The sequence below is a fragment of the Nyctibius grandis genome, chromosome 1 (assembly GCF_013368605.1).
Source record: "Nyctibius grandis isolate bNycGra1 chromosome 1, bNycGra1.pri, whole genome shotgun sequence".
Taxonomy (NCBI): domain Eukaryota; kingdom Metazoa; phylum Chordata; class Aves; order Nyctibiiformes; family Nyctibiidae; genus Nyctibius; species Nyctibius grandis.
The window spans coordinates 8,931,332-8,953,893 of NC_090658.1; the positions used below are offsets into that span (position 1 = coordinate 8,931,332).

Sequence of the window (22,562 nt, forward strand, 5' to 3'; positions counted from 1 at the left end):
TTATACATTTTTCCCACAGTATGTTACAAGTTTAATTGTGCAAAAATACAGTCATCAAGACTTCAGCTTTGTTATGAACATAATTCCAGTGAGGTACAGGCATGGAAAGAGGTACTACTGCAATTAGAGCAAATACACCATAATTGTTGCTGACACAACCAAGTGGTTCGATACACTGAGATACTGTTCTCAAGTAATTTAGACAACCTGTACATCAAGAGCATCAAAGAAATGACATCTAAAAGGAAAGCTAGTAGCAGACTAATGAAGTTTAAGACTGCCCTAACTCAAAAGAACATTAAAAAATGGCTTAGACAGATTCCCCAGTGATGGCCAAGAATTAGTCTGCGATACTGCAGGTGTGAAGTGTAACTCCTCTCCATTCAGCACAGTATATATTGTGTTTCAGCAAAACAAAAGACTTTCCTAATGCCAATATTTCTTTCAAGCACAGGAAGATGAAGCATTAACAACCTTTAAAATTGTATTTGAAATTACGAGACACCAATGGTGTTGCAAAAGAAACAGATGAGAAAATAAAACCCAAAAACTTTCAGAGCTCCATCCTCTGTCTCCACCACTTAAGACAACAAACAAAAAAACCCCACCAAAACAATGCACACGGACAAGAAAGACATTGCTGAAGCCCCCTGCCCCCATTAAAATCTTCCTGTAGTGCCTTCATCACTGAGGAAAAAACAGTTTTCCAAGCAATTCCTCTCCTTGTGCATCCATGTTTTAACACAACTGGATGGGCCATTCGTAACATTGTTCCGTGCAGCTACTTTTTGCTCTTAACAAATCTATGTGCTTCTTGCAACAGCGTTTCAACATCTTCCTTGTCTTCTGAACTTGGTTCCCAGTCAGAGTCTTCATCAGTAGGTTCGCACTCCTCTTCCTCATCATCTATAAAGCTGTCATTAACATCATATTCATTTGGTTCAGCATCATTGGCACCATCTTTCTCCACAGCCCTTTTTCCTGTCGGGACAAAAATGTCATATATTCATCAATCATAAATACAGAACTAAAGAGACCTCCCAGTGACTGTCTAGTTAGTCTCTCTCCTCAAGAGGAGGAAGAATTAACAAAAGCACTCTACCCAATGCTGACGGTTTTGGGTTTGATTTTGAAGACTCTCATGAAAAGCTGTACCATCTTTCTCTGACACCTACTGCAGCACTTACAAGTCTAATCCCTTAGAAAGTTTTCCGTATTGGCTTCTCTCCCAGCACTTGGAAAACAGTATCAGGCCTCTTCTGATAATTTCTTCTGATATCTGATCCTGTTTTCTTCTGATAATGTATTCTGGTAACTCTCCTTCCCTTAAGGAGTGGCACACACATTTTTCCTAGTTGTCTTCCCGCTACTTCTGTACCTAAACAATACGTCTATCTTGCCATTTATCCTCTAGCTACTGCCAGCCGGCTATTTTGACCCCAGATTTTCTGCCTTCTTCCACACATACTTACTCACGGCTATTTCATACTCTTACTCTTGGGAATCTGACATGGCTTTTAATTCCCATTCACTTCTTTCCTGAGCTTCAGGTGAGAGAAGGAAATCTGCTAGATCACTCGTCTCCTACATTCTCAACTTGGAGCCACGCTGGATAGTCTGTGTGTCCTTCCTGAACACGGGTTAAGGAAACAACAAACGCTGAACACTTCCTTCCTGAGCTGGGTGCAGCCTACCTCTTTCCCAGGTTTCCCTATTCTGTCGCGCTGCTTTCTAATCTGCTGTTCATCCGTCTTCTTCACAACTTGCAATTTGTGATCAAATTGCCTTCTGCCTTCATAGTATTTCACAATGCTCCGTATTGGCAGGAATCACAGACTCCAAAACCTCTTATTTACAAGAAATGGATGCTGTTCACAGCATGTTCCTTAACTTTTTTTAGACACCTTGTCTTGCAGTATGCTTTTAACTGCTCAAATATGCTGGCACATTTAAACCAGGATAATTCTGCTATTTGAAGAAGCCTTAGCTATGTGACTTGGTAGTCTCTGTACAAAACTGCTGCCATGGCAGCATTGCCTTCTCTTTTTATTTATCAGTAGCTGTGAACCTTTATCAGGTTTATTTCCACTGCTTCCTGATTTTGGCAGATATGCATAACCCAAGCCTACACTATCTCCCTTTTTCTTGCATGTCCACAATTCCTAACCAGCCACAGTCTGTTAATATTCCACTTGTGTCTTATTCTGCCCATAAGTCATACCTCTGAATAAAACCACATTCATGCCTCTTCTTCCCAGCCTCCAATCTTTGCATTCTTATCTCATTCAGAGATAACCTGTCAATGATCTCATACAGATAGTTTATCTGCTGAGCAGTTCTTATCATCCTTCATATGAAACTACAAACACAGGGTTTTTTTCTCAGCTACAGACCCCATTCCAAATAATCAATGTTTATATTAACCACAAGCATTTCTTAGCAACCTCAGGTCAGAGTCCCAGGCACTCAAGTTGTGCATGTGGCGAACAAACGAGAACACCAACACCTTCTGTAGTCAGATCACATCCTCTATCAGTTAAATTTTTCTACTAGTGGGAATGTTACTGTTCCAGAATTACCTTATGGTCTGATTAACATTTTATACTCTATAGCAACTCTCACCCAAGGCTTTCAAAAGCATTTACAGCATTAGTCAAGTTTCTCAAAGATACACAATTTTATGGATGAATTGTGCTACAGAGGCACTGAATGACCTCCTAGAATAGTGTCAGCCACGTGTGACACAGCCAATAATATAACTGAGAAATATCCCATGGCTGGCAATCTATATTCTTTGAAGGACCGACTGTGCACCACCTAGCAAAAAATCCTGAACATGCCAACTGTCAATTTGAGCTGTAACCCACTATTACGCTTGCTAGTTTATTTGTTTACCAGACTTCAGAGGAAATTAATCACGCCCATGTTTACCCATACCAGCATAATTTCTTATAAGAATCACAGACTGTGGTCCTGTAGAATGAATTAAGTCTTGGAGGGGAGAGGTCAAAACAAGGATGCTAAATAGAATAAGAAAAAAAACCCCCTCTTCTCAGACTAAGCTCATGAGAATAATAAGCCCAAGACTTGCTTAGCAAAGAAAAGCTCTTCTTTGCTTTCACAGCACTGTGGGTAGTATTTTACAACAGAAGTAGGAATTCTGGCAAAACACTGATTACTTCCATATTTTTCCTACAAATGTAAGAGGAGCATACTATGTTTTCCTCCCTGTACATCAATCCTTTTAGATTTCAGCAGTGAATAATGCGCTTCCATGTCTCCCCACTCTACCTCTTTCCGCTAGTTTTAACTCAGCCCAACAGCCCCTGAAGTTGCTCATTAAGCACAATTCTGCCTTTTCCCTAGTACCATATTTACAAAGATGACCTTGAAACTTTCTCTGAAACTATCTCCTTCATGTGGGGAGAAAAAGCTTGCTGACCACCCCTTTCAAAGAGTTATATTTGGAAGTGAGCTGCTCAGCTTGCTAGAAGAATCTACAGAGAAGTGTGTAGGAGAATCCTGCATAGTCCATAGCTGCAGCAGGTCATTCATCTAGGTAGCAACAACGTAGCGAGGTCATTCAGTAATGAATATTTAATAACAGCATAACTCTGACCTTTTTTTTTTTTTTTGCTTCCTCCCTTACAACCATTCCCCCAGTAATTAGCCCTAGATGATTTCTCAGAACGTAGACCACATTCTCTACAGGCAATTTGCAATCCCTCTGGTAGCAATTAGAGTAAAAATGTTAAAAACTAAACATGTCAGATGCCATGTAGATGGTACCCTTCTTTTCTTGGCTGGTGGAGTTTAAATACACTTGTATGGAAATTAATCCTGCTGTGGTTAACAGTGCAGTTGCGCAAAATGGCATGAAATAAAGGTTAATGAAGCCCTGACTGTCTGTGTGACCTTGCATGGCTTGGTAGGACTGCCTCAGATGTGAACTTGATGAGCCCAATCTTTTACAAGCTTTGCCCTCAAGAAAGCTAAGCGAGCCAGTCAACAATACATTGAAAATAAATTAAAAAAAAAATAAATCAGCAAATATGAACAGCACTTTAATTAATGAATTCCCTTCTTTCCCCCATGCACGGAATATCAATTCTTCCCTAGTTGTTACTTAGTAAGAGGAGTTGAATTTGACAAATTGAATTTCACTTCTGTGTTAAAGGTTTTACATGCTTACAAGAGAAGCACTGACAATCCGTAGTCACGCTTGGCTGACCACCCACCATGAGCTGTACACGAGGGATTGACCATTCAGGTAAGGAAGGTGTTCTTATGAAAGGCACAGGTACAATTTTAAACCTTCAAGATTTAGATTTAGAGTAAGAAAGCCTTTAGATAGGCACACAGTCCAGGTTGCTTCATTGTAAAATCTTAACCACTCCCTGCACTTACAATGCTGCTAACAGTTCTCACCACGCTGTAATACACATTTCTACAAGGGAGCAGTGACCAAGGTGGGGCTGGTACTTGCATCACGGGATGTGGCAAAGCATACATGTAACAAATATGCCTCAGAATATGCTAGTGCACAGATACAACCAGATCAAGCACTCAGTGATAGCAGAAGTCCACGCATACATGGTAAGGAAACAGGATAGGAAAGTAATTTGTCAGTGGAAAGTATAAAAGCAGAAATGGAGGCCAAAACACTTTGCCTAGAAAACTAACTACACCTATTTGCACTTTCATTGATTTTCTCTAGAAGGCAGATCTCTCTGTTTTGAGGATTTCTTCAGGAAATGCCCAGTCACACCCTGGTGATCTCAAGGAAGACAAGCCAGCTCCCACTTCCACTACAGATGTGGCAGTTCCACATCCTCATGCCTTGTTCAGGCCAGTGGAAGTGATGACAGCAGAGCACCAGACTCACAGACTGCTCTTTAAAGCTCGCTTCTAAATTATTTTTGAAAGAACAGGAAGCTTCACATTTGGAAGCTGAAACACAGAAGCAGCCCTGAAACAGACCTGAAGGATATTTAAAACTGGAGTCTATGCACCAGCAACATATAAGTTAACATTGTTGGCAGCAGCAAAGCGAGCTGCCACTGGTAAATGGCGGAGATATTCATACACAGTGTTACAATTTACATTAACAAGAGAGACTACAGCTTACCTGTGCAACTACGTAATCCTGACTGACCACTAGAAACTAAAGAAAGGATACATACATAGTTTACAGTGAAAGCTGCTCTCAACATAAAGGCATTAACCTTCTGCACTTCAGCCCTAACAAGCTTGCTTCTTACCTGAAACATTGATACCTCAAAGTAAGTGTAAGAAAAGCTCATCAGCACATGCACAGATATCACTTGAAAGTTATTTAAAGGTCAACACAATGCAGAAGGAACATCTCAATGTTTCAAGAGCAATCAATCTTTACAGGGCAACCTTAACGAGCTGTGGATGAAATATCAGATTCCTTTCATCCTATTATGACCCCTGTGTAAGGAAAGAAGAATCGATTTAGCCACATGTGTCTCTCCTTAAAACATTTGTTTTCTTGTCTGCTTCCAGAGAAATACTGGTATGCTCATCCAGGAAGCCTGGCACAAATTCAATTTCAGCACTATTACTAAAAAAGCAAGCAGGGTTTTACTAAAAGAACAACTACTTTCTCCTCAGCTAAGTATTATCAAGCATTTCCAGGACTATCAAATGCACAAAAAACAAAGCAGATCAGTTGTGTCCCATGCTGATGTGCCCATTAATAACATAACAACATACTCACCATTCCTTGAAGCTCGTTGTTGGGTTCCTCTTTCAGTTACTAAAGAAAGGGAAGTTATTAGTCAGGACAGAGTACAACCTAGCGTAAGGGTTATTCATAGATGTTGCTACAGTAAAAGACTGACCCATTAAAATAAACACTGCAATGATGGTGCTGTATTTACGAGCATAATAACTACTCTTCTGCCCAAAGAAACCCTTTTTTTTGTACTGAATAATTCATGAGAGATTATCCAGATGAGCTGTTCTTACAATTATGGACCATTCCATCTGTAGACAAATGTCACCAATACTCTTTGTTGTTGTGGTTTTTTTAAGCAAAAAATTTGAATATTTCAAAGTATTTAAATATTTTACACCATTGTCTCCATAAATGTAATTTCTCCTTAATAATGTCATAATCCTGATTCTTTAAGGTAAAATACATTATCATCACATTTCCAAAACTGTTCTGCTCTGAAGTACTGTTTATTGCATTGGGCTTTCAAGGGGAAAAAAATCTCCAAGCCCAATAACCAAGAAAAAGCACCAAAAAATGCAAAGTAGCTCTTTGAATTCCTTAAGAAGAGAAAAAATGTAAACAGTACGTCTCATTGTGTTTTTCAACAAGTCTAGTTACTGGAATATAAAAGACTAGAAAATTTTAGAATAGAAACTCAGATTCAGTTTTAATTATATTCCCTTCAAGCCTCAAGAGAACATACACGCAGTTTGTTCTCTCTGTAAGAAAATCACTGGTCAAAAAAAATTTAAAATAAATGCTTGCAATGTTTGTTTTAGAGCATCACAAGACTTTAAAATTGTATGTTACCTGAGGATTTCCTATCAAAAGAAAAATAAGACTAAAAAGTATGCTTGAAATTTTAAGATATAAGTGTACAGAGTTAAAACATAAAATATTTCTGTGTACACATTTTGCTATTGGGATGGGAGAAAAGCTATAGAAATAATTTACTGCAGTATCCCCTCCACTCTGAGCTACACTGAACAACTTGGCTTACCTGGAGGTGCACTGTGCTTGTATTCTAGCTTGTGCTGTGGATTCTTCCTGCAAAGAATAAAACAATAAAAGCTTGATTCACCACCTTGTTCCACACTTAAGAAGCCCAGAACTCCGTGGTATTTTATGGATAATTTTCATTTATTTTAAAAACAAAATTCTGTGACCAGTGTCTTACTGCAGAGTCTCAGCTTATAGAATGTAGGGTGGAAAAAAATCAGGTTAAATAAGAGTTTCTCTTGTTTCAGCATTAAAAAAGAACAAACATGGCTGATCAAAACCAAGAGATGGGATAGTTTCCAAAGTTGTATGATAAGATGCATTTGTTCAGCATAATAAGAAGTGATCCAATTATTTACTCTCGCTAAAAATGAAACCAGAACGTAACTTCTGGTGCATTAAGTACAATGCGTGCACAGTGCATCACAGGTCTGAGACATCCAGGCGTAGCTTCCATATTCTGCAATGTAAAGCTACAAATTAAACAGTCTGGAAAACTAAAGAATTTGGAGAGAACTGGTTGTCTCAAAGGATCACAGGGAGAGGCCACAGAAGGATGCTTCAGAGAGATTACTCACTTCTGCAGTATGCTACTACAGTCCAGCACATTCAATTTACAAGTGTGTAGGTCTGCTATTAAAAAAAAAAAAGTATCAAAGCAATGAAAGAAAAATTTTACAACTTACTCTTGGATCTGCAATACGTGTTTCCCTTCATTCAGCCCGTGATCCACATCATTGACACACTGATTTATCCCGCCCTCAGTTATCCAATGCTGCTCTGATGTTTTAACTTGGTCTAACTTATATTGTACTAAATCTGTTGTGTTAGTATATTAGAGGCTCTTCCCAGGGCTGCACGTTAAAATACTTTAAACACGATCTATTTTTGTGTAGAAAATTTAAAGAATTTCTAACTTCAGAAGAAAACCAGTTCTGTTGTCCTAATTTTTGCTTCTGAAAGTAAGCAACAATTAAATATAAATATTTAAATACATATTAGGAAGAAATTCTTTCCTGTGAGGGTGGTGAGACACTGGAACAGGTTGCCCAGAGAAGCTGTGGCTGCCCCCTCCCTGGCCGTGTTTATGGCCAGGTTGGATGAGGCTTTGAGCACCCTGATCTAGAGGAAAGGTGTCCCTGCCTATGGCAGGGGGGTTGGAACTAGATGATCTTTAAGGTCCCTTCCAACCCAAACCATTCTAGGATTCTATGATTTAAGAATGACATACCATGTGACATTGCTTGAAACTCAAGATGAATATCTGCAACTGCAGAAGTTTTTGTATATTTTACAAAATACCCCTGCTGTGAAGACTGCCTTGTAAAACTAGTTGCTTATTTATGTTTTCTTATTCTTCAAAAACAGAATATAGTTACTCTTCAGTAGAAAAATCTTATGTCAAGTAACTTCTGACAAGTTCACACACTTCAAGTTTATTTACTATTCTATAGCTATTGCTATGCCAAAGTACATTATGTGTGCATTAGAAGTGATAGTTATCTGAATAAAAAATGGAAGTACAGCTTCCTATAAAATACACTGTACAGAAACAAAAAGAATTGCCTATTTCAGTGTTTTACTACTATCGCAGATCATTCAATTATGCTCCCTTCAAGCAGTAGCCAGCAGATAAAGACAACAAAAATAACACAAAAACCCCTTCAAATTACATATATTGCTCTGTTGAAAGAATTATCATTGCTTCGTGGGTGCCTCCTTTTCTCTATTCCCAAAGAAAACACAGATAAAGAAATGATCAACTAATACATCACAGAGGTTGTCTTATCTGGAAGGAGAGACAGTTTTGGTTTTGGATAAAGCATCCGTTGTACTCCTGAAAAGTATGTTGGCAATTTCATCACCAGTATAAACCCAGATTTCTCATCCTGAGATGAGAAATTCATCTCATAGATGTTTTTTTTTTTTCAGAAGAGAAACACTTTTTCTGCATTAGCTGAATATAACATGGCTTTGTCTTAAAAGCTACCCTCATTTTGTAACCTTTCATAGAGAATACGCTCTTTAGGATCACCACACTTTCCAGGAGAGAGAGAAGAAAGTGTTTCTGCTCAGGCAAATCTTTATTAACAGCAGCCATTAGTTTCAATATGCCCCCACAGAAGTCCTATTGCCTCCAAATATACCTTTTTGTCCATCGTGTCAATTACACAGCAGTGATTAAACACTGCTAAATAGAAGTGTCAAACCTAGACACTGAGCAACAAATGGAATAAAACAAACAATCTTTTGATGAAAATCAACAGTGCTTACAGGAAACTGCAGTCAGCCATAAACTGGATTTTATTGCTGTTACCTAAATTATGCTTTCTAACAAATCAAATACCGATTAAAATAGTTTTTGTACAAAATCTCAACAAATACTTTATCAAAATTTAAACTAAAAGTTACATATCAAGAACAACATCTAACAAGAAATTATTGTTTATATAAAATAAAAAGAACACTTTTCTACATGCTGACAAGTGAAAAAGTGTTGATCTCTGGGTCACTGAATAGGTTCCAAAAGTCAAATTTTCATGTTCGCCAGCTGAAATCACTAACAAATATTTTGCACAGACTTTGGTGCTTTAGAGGTAGCAGTCTGTCCACAGTAAATTTCAGAAGGCAGTGAAACTTCAGAAAGAGCCCCAATGATATGCTGCATTCAAGATCCTGACATCATGAATTACTCGTTATTCTATTGTCATTTTGTAACTCCAGGGGAGAATGGTCTTAACCCGTAAACCAAGAAAAGCCATTTTGTACAGCGCTTCTTACCTGTAACAAGCTGTTCCATACGGACATTCAGGCCGATTATCGTTGTTACCCTGAGTTACGATCACCGTTTCATGGTAGTCATCATCATTAGGGTGACTGAACTGCTGAAAGTGAAGAGGATTCTTCCTGCAAAAGAGAAATGGATGTCGAGCACTGACTGTTCCATTTAAACACGAGAAGTGGAGATAAGAAAGACATTACTAAATCAGTGACAACTCATTTTTCTGTGGTTATGTAAAGGGGAGCTTCGAATGTTTAATTTTATGCAGAATGCCAGACCTACTTTCAGGGTAACAAAAGGTAAAAGCTTTGTCTCTGCACATGCTGCAACAGAGGTTAAACCAGGAACTTCCCTATTTGCCACCAGCTTTAAGTTTCAGACCTCCAACATGTACACAACCTACTGTTGTAGTCATGTAGCATGGATCTTACTCAGTGGATGACTTGCTCAGTTATGACTCCCTCTGGAGCTACTGAAGTGCTATAGAAACTACTGCTTGAAGTCTTAGCTCTAGGTGGAAGGGCCAACGCATGGCAGCTGAACAACTGCGGTACTAAATACTCCCACACTGTCAGGTTATCGCATATTAGCTTCAGGTGATCTATCTCAACTATTATTTCTGTCCTGTATGCAAGTTACTACTCACTTGAATACTTCAAATGCCAGCACGTGATTCCAGATGGAGCAGTCTACTGGACATTACGTTGATTATGCTGTTAAGTTTGGTTGGCTACCATGACATTTTATTTAAAACATGAAATTACAATGATGACACAAAGTTGTACCATAAGACATAACAGCTCTTGCATGTGGTTGAGTGACACCAATGTTAGTAATGAGAGCACATTACTTCCATGACTTCTTGCTCTACAACACGCAGTTGAATTCCAGGTGAGCAAGTAGTGAATATAAATATATGCATCATTGAAAGAACATTTCTACTGCTTCTAGGCAGTAGTTTGCATACACACCATACAACACAAGGCAGCTATAAACAACACCACTCAGAGAAGTTTGCTTTATAAAACTTTTGTAAGTGTTGTTAAAAAGAACACAGAAAAACAGGTTACGATTTCAGCAGAAACTAATGTAACAGATCAAAACATACTACAAAAGTTATGTCAAAGCAAACATACGAAAAGCAAATCTACTTTTCCCCTATGATTTCTTTTAGAGACACTTTTTTCAAGCATAATATTTAAAAGCAAAAAATGTGAGATACTTTAATAAATTATTTTCCAAAAGACATCCACAAAACACTTCCATGATTTACCACACTAATTCCCAGAGTACATAATCTTCAATGTGTTTGTACAAGTTATAAAAGTGAACTTGTTTGTGTCAAGCAAGAGGAATGACAACTTTAAGCTACAATGTAATTACTGCTTCAATTTACACTTGTGACAGCTGCATTTAGAAACTCAAAGCCAGAAACATGTAAGCTAGCTACATACACAACAGCTTCCTCAGTGGACACAGGCATTCTTTCCTTTAAATTCACAACTCCCTCTTATGAACTTTATAGGAACAGTCAATATTAATTTCAGCATTTCAACTACCACCACAAGGAAAAATAAAGAAAAGCTTTTGTTACAGCTTTTGCAAAATGATTACTTAAGCACTCTGAGCTCTACTAGCCATTCAGGCCTCCTTTTAGGCATTCAAAAAGATTAGCTACTTAGTATTAATACTTTAAATCTCCATTTGCCTGGTATCTTTCACTCAGGAAACTCAATAAGCAAACTACAGATAAACTCTTCAATGAGCTACTTATCAAAGATCCACTGTCCCCTGGATCTATTTACATAGGTGACAGACTTCTTGTCCTGGTCTTTTCTGTTAATTTCTGCAAACTGTAGGGTAAGTAAATACCCTTTCACTAGAAAGCATTGCAAGGTTGCATTTACCAGTCATTTACTCTACCACAAGTTCTCAGGAAACATCACTTACACCAAATTCAGGCTGGCTGCCTACTTCTTTTCCCATTTGAAAATAAAGGGGATGAAACCAAGGCATTTTAGAAGCTACTTGCTTTGATTTCTAAATGCATAGAGCTAACTTATTAGCAATATTAGCAAGAATTTTGGGTCATTTGAGACTCAAATGACTCTTCTCAAAGGGATACAGAAGTGACTAATGTTCTGTGAAGCCATTTTTATATTTATTCCTACAATAAGGTACATATAGCATCATAGGTACCAAGGGAAGAAGGTGTAATAGCTGTCATTTAGCCAACCCATTGTATTTTAGGAGATATCCATTTCCTTTCAAACATTTACTTTGAAACCTACTTGGGCAACACCAAACAGCTCTTATTGGAGCAGAGGGGAAAAAAGACAAAAAGGAAAGTAGTATGGGAGTAAGGAGGCAGAGAAATGAAAGTGTCTTGATGCACACTCCCTATCACAAGGATTCAGGATTCTTTGGGCAAGTGGATGATGCTCCTCAAATTATACACTTCCCTGTGAAGCATCTTAAACCTGTCCTACTTCAGATGCTCAGGACTAGTAGAAGCATCATGCTTTATCTTACCTTTAGCTGGATAATTTGTACTTATTCCACTTCTATGTGTTGTGTAATGATATCCAGCAAAATAAATAGAAGCAGAGAAGTGCATAGCTTATATTAAGCAAAAATTTTCCCTTCTTGCAAAAATCTAAAGCTTCTTTCTTTTATTAAGGGTTTGGTTTGTTTGAGGATATTTTTTTATTTTTTTTTAGACACGAGATATTTGAGTTGTAAGAGCACAACATCTATCATGCCATGAGTTGCACTTCAAAGTTATCAGTTACACAACAAAACCTCACTGCACAGGAATATGTTATTCATTCGATCAAAACAAAATTATTGAGCTTTACTCACACAAAAATTAACCAATTAAAAGCCTATTTTAAGAATAAAGTTTTACGGGAGATTTGCCTTCTCATAAACACACTCATGCAGTTACTGCAACTTTGCTTTCACAGAAGCTCTCAATTTGGGTACTTGCACTTCATGATGCAGAAGATTCTGAAGAACGTGACCAGTTTTATTTGCATAAGCCATGCAGTCATCTCAAGCAGAAGTTAAGTATTGCTCAGTGAAATATTTAAGACAGTTTTTTGTCTGTGCATCTACCAAAAGCAACTTAAAAAGCTTTTTCTAAAGTAAGTTTAACTGATTAGGTCAGAATCCCTGGCTCTTCATAATCACATGCAGAAGACCCCTGCCATCTCAAGGGCTTATTTTCTCAGCTACTAAGGAAGCTGGCAGTGAAGATGTAATGAATTACCAGCACTAGTTATAAAGCCACAGAATTCAAGCCTGAAGTTATGCCGCAACTGCACATAAGATGTTTCTAAGTTCTAAATTGTAAGTCTTCTTAGAAGACAGGACCCAAAAAAAGACAGATGAAGGTCTTCAGCTGCCAGATCTACAAGCTTAAGGTGAAAGGAAAAATACTTATTTTCATAAACAAAGAGCAAAGCATTTAGGAGAATGCACACACAAATCCAAAGGTTAGTTGAGTGTGCCCTGCTTTGACAGCTATGGGAAAGATTTACACACACCCTGTCAGCAGAGCACTGTATCGCAGGCTAGCAAAAGGATAGAATTGTGGACAAAAATTGTGGGTTACAGTTTTAGCGATGAGAGTTCAGGTCTACCGCACCCCTTCTATGCAGCCCTTGAAAAAGGGGGGCTGTGTGTGGTTTTATTTTTAATTCCCTATTCTTCTAACTTTGGAAAAACAACAGCAGACAAGAAAACAAACACAAGACAGTATGCAGAGTAAGTTCCTTGACAACAAATATAGTCAGACATTATATAAACAGAGCACTTTGCCTCCTGGTGGTAAGAGGAGTTTCTTTCAATTTGATAAAGCTTCAGGCTACCTCAGAAAGAGAATCTGACACTGAAGGACAATAACAAGATGAATCCCTGGAGTGAGAAGCATGCTTCAAGCTTGATTCTTTCAAAGACAGTGTTTTCAAATTCATAAATGAGGGAACTGAACTATGGGTTACAAAATTATTTCCTAAATGTTTAAGATATGTGTTAGAGAAATACAGTAAAATTAATAGAACTAACATTTAATCTTTTCAATTTGTGCTGTTTTACTAGGCACCTACCAAAGGTGCCAAAGCCGTATCCAGAAGAGAAGTATCTGGTAACAGTTTACAAAATAAAGACTAGAACCCTGAAGAGCATTTAGTTATTGGATTAATGACATTTTAAGAGCAAGAAACCTGACTAGAAAAAAAAATTAAGGAAATATTACGGTAACCAAAGCAGCACTCATTTAAGATGTTGACTCCTACAGCACATCTTGTTAGAAGACACCTTCCATGAGGTTAAATGAAGGAGAGGGAAACCAACTACCCATTGTACTCAAAAGAGCACTCAAAGCAGCTCCTCTTGCTGAGCAACTCTAAATTAAACTAGTTCTTGCTCAAGGAAAACGCTACACAATAGAAAACTGAATAGGCTGTCAGTGTGTTCCTTCAAAGCACCCATTCACGTCACACTTAGGCACGTGTTCTGTTAAAAATATGGGTAACTGCAATGACTTGCTGTACTCTAACATAGCTATCCCCTCGTTGCAGAAAGACTACTTGGTGGTCTTGTATTACAAGCAAATACCAAGACAGCCTACAAAGCATATTTCTTTTGCTGCAAACAAGCAGGTTTAGTCTCACGACATTTCCTGAAGATCAAAGCTGATGTTTGTGACACTTCACCTTTACAAATTACTCCAACAAAGCTGTTGTGTTATTTCAGAGCATTATTTTTTCTTACAAAGCCATACTTTCCAAAACTATTGCTGCCAAACCTTTTAGAATAAAGGCCCAAGAAGCAACGTGCACATGCAGATTCCTATTCCATATTATCTTTAACTAAAATTTGCCTTCCTAAATATTAGGAATCCTTCAGCATATCAGAGCATTAAATCAGCTTAACCCCCATGCAGGGGAAAACTTGTTTGAACACAATTAAAAGTAGCTGGAGCAAACTAGAGGCTGCATTTGTACTACTGGGTCAGCTTAACTGCCTAATAAAACATGTTTTCATTATATTCATTAAAGGTAAAAATTGAGATATGTGAAAGAAAGCTACATGAAAACTGGAAGTCCGACATGTTCATTAGCACAACAGCTTTATGCTTTTGATTTACACACTCATCTGCAGCATTAGGCACACCAAAAGCATAAAAGAACCCATTTACTTTTGCTTGTTTGTTTTCTAAACAACCTCACTGTTTTTCCTATTGCTCAAGCCCCTTGGGGGAAGAGAAAAAAAATCATTAAAAAAAGAAAACCACAGGACCCCCTGCTTCCTGGATAAGCCTTATCTTTTGCATTTACAATGTAAATGGATTTACCTAGAGCTCAAAACCTTCTCCTAAAGGCAGTTCTCAGGTCATTCGTCATTTGCTAGCCCGAAGAACACCTCTAGATTTGTATCTTCCCTTCAGTATAGCAACACATGGCACTCCAGATCTTTTCTGGGCAGAAAGAACCAGCAGGAGGTCAGGCACTCAGCACTGGTGGTTTGGAACTTCGCTGGAACATTTGTATCGCATAAAGACGTTTGAATGGCAGATCTTTCACCATGAATTGAGAGGATGAGAGTAGGAGAAAAAAGAAAAACAAAACTGAAAGTGTTCTTCACTTGAAGTATTACCACATAAGGGTTCAAATGGAGTTTGTAAGCATGCCTTGTTCTGGTTTTAGGGGGGGACTGAAAGTTTAAAAAAAAAAAAATAGCGCAAACCGGTCAAGTTATAATAAAAGTAAATCTTGATTATTTAGGGATGACAAATAATAAGTATTTTACATATTCAGATCACAAAGCATGCAGTAACTTCAATAAATGCAATCACCTTTCATAAAAGTTTCATCTCCTAATACAACAAGCCTTACAGCGTCTATGTTGGGCATTTCAACCATTTACATCTCTTCTCCCTGCTGGTACATGTACTGTACACACAGGGGTTTTATTTTTTTTTTCTTTTTAAAGTGGACCTTTGTTTCTTATTTCCTACAACACTTCATCTTTTAATCTGTTGAAGTACTTCATCCCTTGTTTGGGTTATATTAACAGTTAGCAAGACATCTTGGCTCCTCCTTTTACACTTTTAAAATTCTTATTATGCCATTTGTTTCTCATCAGTCCCCCGTTTTCCACAAGATTTTTTTGAAATCAAAGCTTGTAATGACTTTACTGTTTTCTCTTCCATAGCTAATACATTACTTCTTAATAATCTATCTTAAGCTAGTTTTAATTTTGCTTTACCTGTAACAGCCTGTTCCATACATGCAAGGTGTCCTCTTAGGCTTGATCTGTTTGGAGCTTTCTGAAGCATCTGCACTTCTGGTTGAATCAGAAATCTCAGTCTCGTAATCCAGATTTGCATCAGGCTCAAGAATCCCTTCCTGGGCACCCAAATATTGGGAAGTCCTGCCCCAGTGAGCTTGTTGGCTTGTAGAACCAGTAATCTGCTCTTTGTTTTCTGTTTCCTCAATTACACTTGTTTTACTGCAGATCTGACCTATTCTTTTAGACCATTTACTATGCAGCTCCCTATCATTTTTTTCCAGAGAACTTCCAGGGTTTTTTGTTGCAGTCTTGCCTTTTTCTTCCATGTTTCTCATGGTACTCTCAAGAGGAAATCCAGATGTATTCTGTGGAACAAGGTTACATTTTGAAGGACCTGAAAATTTACACTCTTCAGAATTAAAAGCTTTAAGGTCAAACTCTGCCTCATCGCATCATTCCAGATTTCAAAATCAGAGAATCATACAACAGCCCAGGTTAGAAGGGACCTCGAAAGATCATCTGGGCCGGCCTTTAAAATTTTCTATTCCACTTTCCAAACTCAAGTTAGCTGCTAAAGACAGCTGCTGAATGAAAGGCTCAAGTTAAAACCAACAGACACACACACACTTCAAAGAAAACTCATCCTAGAGCTCCTGTCCTCTATTTCAGTTCTCTTACAACACAGACACGCTCCTCTCTCACCACCTCAGTCTGTGGATAATCCACGGACTTGAGCTTAAACTGACTTTTAATTGAAAGTACTGCTCCTGAAAAATTAGTGGGCATTATACATGTGAAGATATAGTAGACTCTAGAAAAACATACGTTTCTATACAAGAATCAATTTTAATCCCTCACATACCAAGGTATACAGGGTGTGTATATATATATTTATCTATACATGGGAGATAGATGGCAATTCATGATATACACCTTGAGCTTAATCCCACCCCAATACATCTTAAATGCTTCAGCTCATGACTCTAAATCATAAAACAGTTTGTCAGTAGATACCATCAGGCAACGATTTCACTTTTGACAAATATTTCATGTTAAATTTTGGAACATACGTACACATAAAAGATTTAGAAAAAGAATATGACGTATAATACCAAGACAGGAACATTATCCTAACAACTGAGACATTACCTGGAAGCATACCTATATTGAAGGCTGAACTACTCTGATACACTACAGAACTATTCGAAGGTCTCTGCTCTCTACAGTTTGTTATCTAGGTTCCCCCTCCAGTAAATTTATACTTAGTTTATATGGATGTGTTTGGCAGAGCTTAAAAATCAGCTGGTGGTTTCCTATTTGATTTTGTTCCTTTCAATGCAAGTCTCACAAAACGTTAACCAAAACCAGAGACAATTACATTCGAGCAGCAATGTGATTAAGAAAGGGCAAAGTCAGCATTAATATCAAACGATCCTGACAGCAGCATATTTAGTAAGTCAACTTGGATACAAAGATGACTCTTTTATCGAGACTCCCAAAATAAGGCTCAGCAAACAACTGCAGCTTAGGAAATAAGCCTTCATCTGAAAGAGGAGGACTAAATTACTCTAATTTGCCACTCTCACTTGTGACATCTCTGTTACATCCTTCAAGCCATTGCCTATGTTGTATATAACAAGACCAAATGCTTTCACATTCATGATGACTAGTGAAAATCCAGGTTGCGCTCAAGGAGAACCAGAGACAACAGCACCCTGGGCACTGGTTGTAACGTGTCTCTGACCTCACTACCACCTGGCAGCTGCTACTTACAAATTGCAAAATGAAATAATTCCTTATGTAGTCACTCACCTTGTAATTTGACAAAGAGCAAATAGCACTGCAGCTGGTATTAATGCACCTAGTCAACAACAAAGCTCACCACTCAGAACACTTCTTCTGATTAAAAATACCACATTGTTCTATCAAAACTACCCTGAAGGGTATGCTCTCCAGGAGTAGATCATTTCAATTAACCTTAAGATTTAATGAAAAAAACAAAACAAAAACCCCAATAGTTTTCAGTGTCAAAACCAATGAAGCATACCAAATAATTGTATTTTAAGTATTTTATCAGATCCTAGAAGAGATGCAGGCAATTCTAATGCTAGAGATTAGAAACACCACCCCAGGTTGTTCACTTAAAGGCAAAGCCAGTGAAAGCCTCAGTTTGCTCTCACCACAATATGTTTTGTTTGTCTTTGATAATGATCTTCTCTTTTCATTACTAGCAGGGTGCTATCAGTAAGTATTTAACTGCCTATAAACACAGCTGTACTTTGAGGACACACAGACATTGATCAGCTGGACCCAAGTGTCTGTTCACTCATTGCCAGAGATTGTTGTGGATTTCAGATTACTTTTTTTTTTCTTTCCTTTTTTTTGACTCAGATTTTTGAGACAGTGGCATAAGCACACTCCATGCTACCTTTCTTCAAAACACAGCAGTTGCTAAGCCACATACTGTCATTTTCTGACCATAAAACTTCACCAACTAGAATGGCACTAGTTTGGGCAAAGTCCAGTGTCGCATTACATCAGTGTCATACCATCACCTATCCCTAAAGGGTTCTCGGAAAAAGAAATCACACACCAAGCCACTCCTAGGACCAGTACTTTGGCCCATGTCTTCCAGCCTCTTGCTGTAAAGCTGAAAGTCTGGTATTTCTGTGGAACATTCAGGGCCTAAATCCCAGATCCCGAGAAGGAAGCCCAGAAAAGCAAGTCTCTGAAGGCTTCCAGGATCCTTGCTATAGAGCTGTCCAATGGACTGGCATTTCAAAACAACTGTTAAACAACAAATCACAAGCAGAACACATAGTTATGTTGTAGACCCAACCTTCAACATGACATTGCCAAATACATTCTCATTTTTTGAAATACCATGGTCCTGCCCTGAGCCAAAAAATTACCTGAGACAAAGGAACAGGGTTGGAAAAACAGCTCCTTTTCCCTTGTTCTTGCTCTTCACCTTCAAAATCCTCTATAGTTTCTTCAGAAGCTGATCGTTTTTTCTGCTGCACATTTACTTCTGATTTTAATGACTCCATAGTACTTTCTCCCCTTCCTTGGCCTTTTTTCATTCTACTGCCTTAGAAGAAAAATAAAAGGGTACTTTTGGAATGCAACTTTTACAGTGAAATCCTGACTGCATTAGAAATCGAAAACTACATCAAAGCAGAATACTGGGCAAAAAGCATGAGAAATAGTAGTTGTGCATGTGCTGTTTCTACAACACATTTTTCATTTCCTGCTTATAGGAGTAAAAAGTATGTTTTAGAATGAAACAGATGTTTGATGGGGAAATTTGGAGGAAAACATCAACTATGTGGCAAAGGATATTCAGGACTGACTATCAGTATGACTGACATTTTCACTAAGACAATAGGAGCTGAGCAAGTAAACCAAATGTCCAAGGACGACTTTTACTACAGACCCTTTGTGTAAGTTATCACTTCAGACTACCAGTTTATACACACAAACAAAAATTAATTAGGACAAGGCAAAAATCAAGCTAGGCCCACGTGCCTAGTCAACCACATCACAGTTGATTCTTTCATCAGCCAGTAACCGACAGAAAGACAGCGAACGTTGTGCCTCTCTTTGGAAAGCTTCACATCCCAGAAAACTCTAAGTTCTCTGTACTGATGCAGTATTTTCTGGATATAGAGCTGGGAGACAGCTAGGGCCGTTGTCCTGGTTTTGTTATAGCTCCGTCTGCTGCAAAACGCATTCAGAAGGAAGATACTTGATGCCATTTTGCAAGACTTCAAGAACTCTCCCCCTTCAAAAAATACTGACATGCCAGAGTCATCTGTATGAAGTAAGGAATTTTTCCATATTTTATTGTCTGATTTCAAAACCACAAATCAGTGTTCCCTTTCCAGTAGGCAGACAGAAGAAAACTAAAAGGGCAGCCTTTTACTTTTGCTCTCTACCTTTCTACCTTCCCATCAAATACCACCGTAAAAAGATGCAAACCATTTTAATTTAATAACAGTTAATTTAATTTAATAACAATTTTAAGGAAACATTTTAGATTTGCAGGAGAGATGTGTTGTTTTATTAAAGCAGTCCATTCTAAGCTGCAATCATTATCTCACGTAATTACTTTTTAAACAGCTCCAATAGTGTTCGTATGTATCTCCAGCTCCCTCAAGGTCATGCCTTCAACAGCACACAGATACCCCTTGCCCACACAGCTCCAAATCTCAACACCTGCATGATCAAAACATTCAGTCTTTGAAACAAACATTACATACATGATATATTACAAACATTATGGTACCTGTGGAGAAAACAAAACAAAACAAAACAAAAAACCCCAAACATAAGAAAACAATCACACTAGTGTAGGACTCAACACAGCCAGCAGAAGTCCTCTGGTACATGCAATTTTTACATCCAAGGGAATAAGCCAGCAGGGAACAGTCTAGATTTGGAAAGGGGAAGGAAGAAAAAAAAAAAAAAGTAAAGTTTTTGCTTCTTACAATTCTATCAAAATTAGTTTTTGAGGAAAGGAATAGGCAGGGTAGCCAACAGCATACAACAGAGGTGTTTAAAGCCACAGTTGCCCAGGTCAATCCATCCAGACACCTGCCTTCACCACAGGAGAGAAGAAGCAATTGGTCAGAGACTACATGAAATACTTCCGCAGGCCTGATCGGGCATCAGGAGCCCAATTTTTCCATTACACCATCTCAGCAGAAATAGCAGGTGAAAACAGAGGCATTAAAGAACAGCTGTTGGACACAGAGGAGTAGATACGCACACACCAGCCACAGTTCACACACTTAGACCAACTAACGAAGGAAACGCAGCAGTTAGCACCTAAACCACCTCATATCTCACCACAGAACAGCATGCAGGGTGGGGCGTGCTGTCTTCAGCAGAGAGAAAGATAGAAATGCTGGGGGAGTGTTGTTAAGGTATATAGTCATTTTCCTTCTCTTCTCTCATTTCTTTAGTCCTCCAGTTCCATCGATAAAAGTCATCAGAGCAATAAATGCCTTGTGATAAGTTTGCCAGAGAATGTCTAATGGCAGTTTTAGAACTCTTTACAAGCTCCCACGACCAAAGCTGGACACGATAGAAAGTTTTTTTGGGATTGTGCCGACACGGCACCCTTGTATCTCCTGCTGATAGTGACTTAACGCACTATTCTGCAGTTGTAATCACTGATACGCTGGAGAAGTTTATCGTACATTCAGCAGTTTCCTTTTGCAGGAAGGACAAGAGGGATTGCAACATGAATTCAGCCTCCTGCTGGTAATAAACTACTACACTGTGATCAATTTCTCCTCCTAGGAAGAAACTTCGGATTAAGTGATCAAGTTTGATTCAGTCACAGTTAAAAAACTAATACACACCACCCAAAAAAACCTACTTTTGCAACTTGTGAAATTAGAAGAATATGAATTTAGAAGGGCAATACATCAACGACTTCAATATGGAGAAGGTTTGGAATTAAAAGGTACGGAAACTACCTAGAATTTACATACTAAACAAAACAGGTGAGTTTATAGGAAAGGGCTCCAGAACATCAGATGATCAACTGTCCAAAGAAAGCATATCACCTGGCATTAAAAAAAAAAAAGAACAGAAAGAAAATCAACTGATCAGAAAGAGCAGTGTCACACCCGTAAGACTGTTGACAAAGGAGACGAGCAGTCTCTGTCCGCTGCCAGGCACAGAACACAGAAAGAGAAGTAATAAATCAATACTTTCAACCACCACCATTATAATTTAAGAAAATGATATCAAAGCACACAAATGTATATGGGTATGCAAATGTACTACACTGCAAACCTACCTCCTTTCATTAGGGGCTCAGAAACCCTCTGAACCAGGAGATCTCTTTCCAGCATCCAAGATGGAAGCACTCTCTTTCTTTGAATAGATTTTGACTGTTCGCTTTCATTATCATCAGAAAGAGGAACCTGGAACAATATTTACTGTTTAGTATCTTTTTCCAGTTACAAAAGAGGGAAAAAAAACCTAGAACAGAAGTTTGTACACAGTCATGTCCTTCAAATGCTGTCTGGATAACTACCTACTTTTTGGATGGTACCCATTGCCTGATTTCTTTTTTTTTTTTTTTAAACAGTTCCTACTCACTCATAAAAACAACATCTATAGAAACCTTCATGCAGTAAAAAAAACCTCCTTAGAACTTTGGAATAAATAACTAAAAGGCTAAAAACTGAAAGTTTCATCGAAGAGCTTTATCAGCATTTTGCTAAAGAGTTTCCACACGAAGAGTTAAGAGAAAGAGCAGGTTTAACAGACAAATGCCTATTTATCAATAAAAACCCAGAAAAGCCTTGCTAGCTTTCTTTCAATTCCTTTCTCCAGAAAGGAACCACTCTAAATCTTGCCTATAAAAACAATGTACATACACCAAAGTCGTGCTCAGTACATACTTATTTACTGAGAGTAACGCTATCGGTCTGAATCTCGACTCACTAAAAGGTAAGTATCCACCCGAGCAACCTCAGCTACAGTAAAGGCCATTTCATTTGTTGTATATAGTTATTACCTACCGTACAATGATGCTGACCAATATGTCCCTTTTAGCACCATGTTGTTAGATACGCAACAGAAGATCTAAGAAAAATCCCACTGGCTCCATACACTATTTATGAGACTGTCTGAAAGCCACTTGACTTGGCAACATTTTTAAAAAAAAAAAAAAAGGCAAAAGATGCTTGCTTTGAAAACTCTGTTTTGCTGGACAGCACG

The 22,562-nt window shown here is 38.2% G+C and overlaps 1 protein-coding gene across 1 annotated transcript in view; it reads right to left on the reverse strand.

Annotated features, from left to right (window-relative positions):
• The window catches only part of APLF (aprataxin and PNKP like factor), a 24,693-nt gene continuing 2,131 nt past the window's right edge, over positions 1–22,562 (reverse strand). Inside the window, exons 4-10 of the mRNA XM_068416972.1 lie at positions 21,634–21,760; positions 18,734–18,912; positions 15,798–16,186; positions 9,524–9,649; positions 6,744–6,790; positions 5,744–5,782; positions 1–981 (exon numbers count right to left, since the gene is read on the reverse strand). Coding sequence (XP_068273073.1) covers positions 782–981; positions 5,744–5,782; positions 6,744–6,790; positions 9,524–9,649; positions 15,798–16,186; positions 18,734–18,912; positions 21,634–21,760 — 1,107 coding nt within the window. The 3' untranslated portion in view covers positions 1–781. The remainder of the gene's footprint in view (positions 982–5,743; positions 5,783–6,743; positions 6,791–9,523; positions 9,650–15,797; positions 16,187–18,733; positions 18,913–21,633; positions 21,761–22,562) is intronic.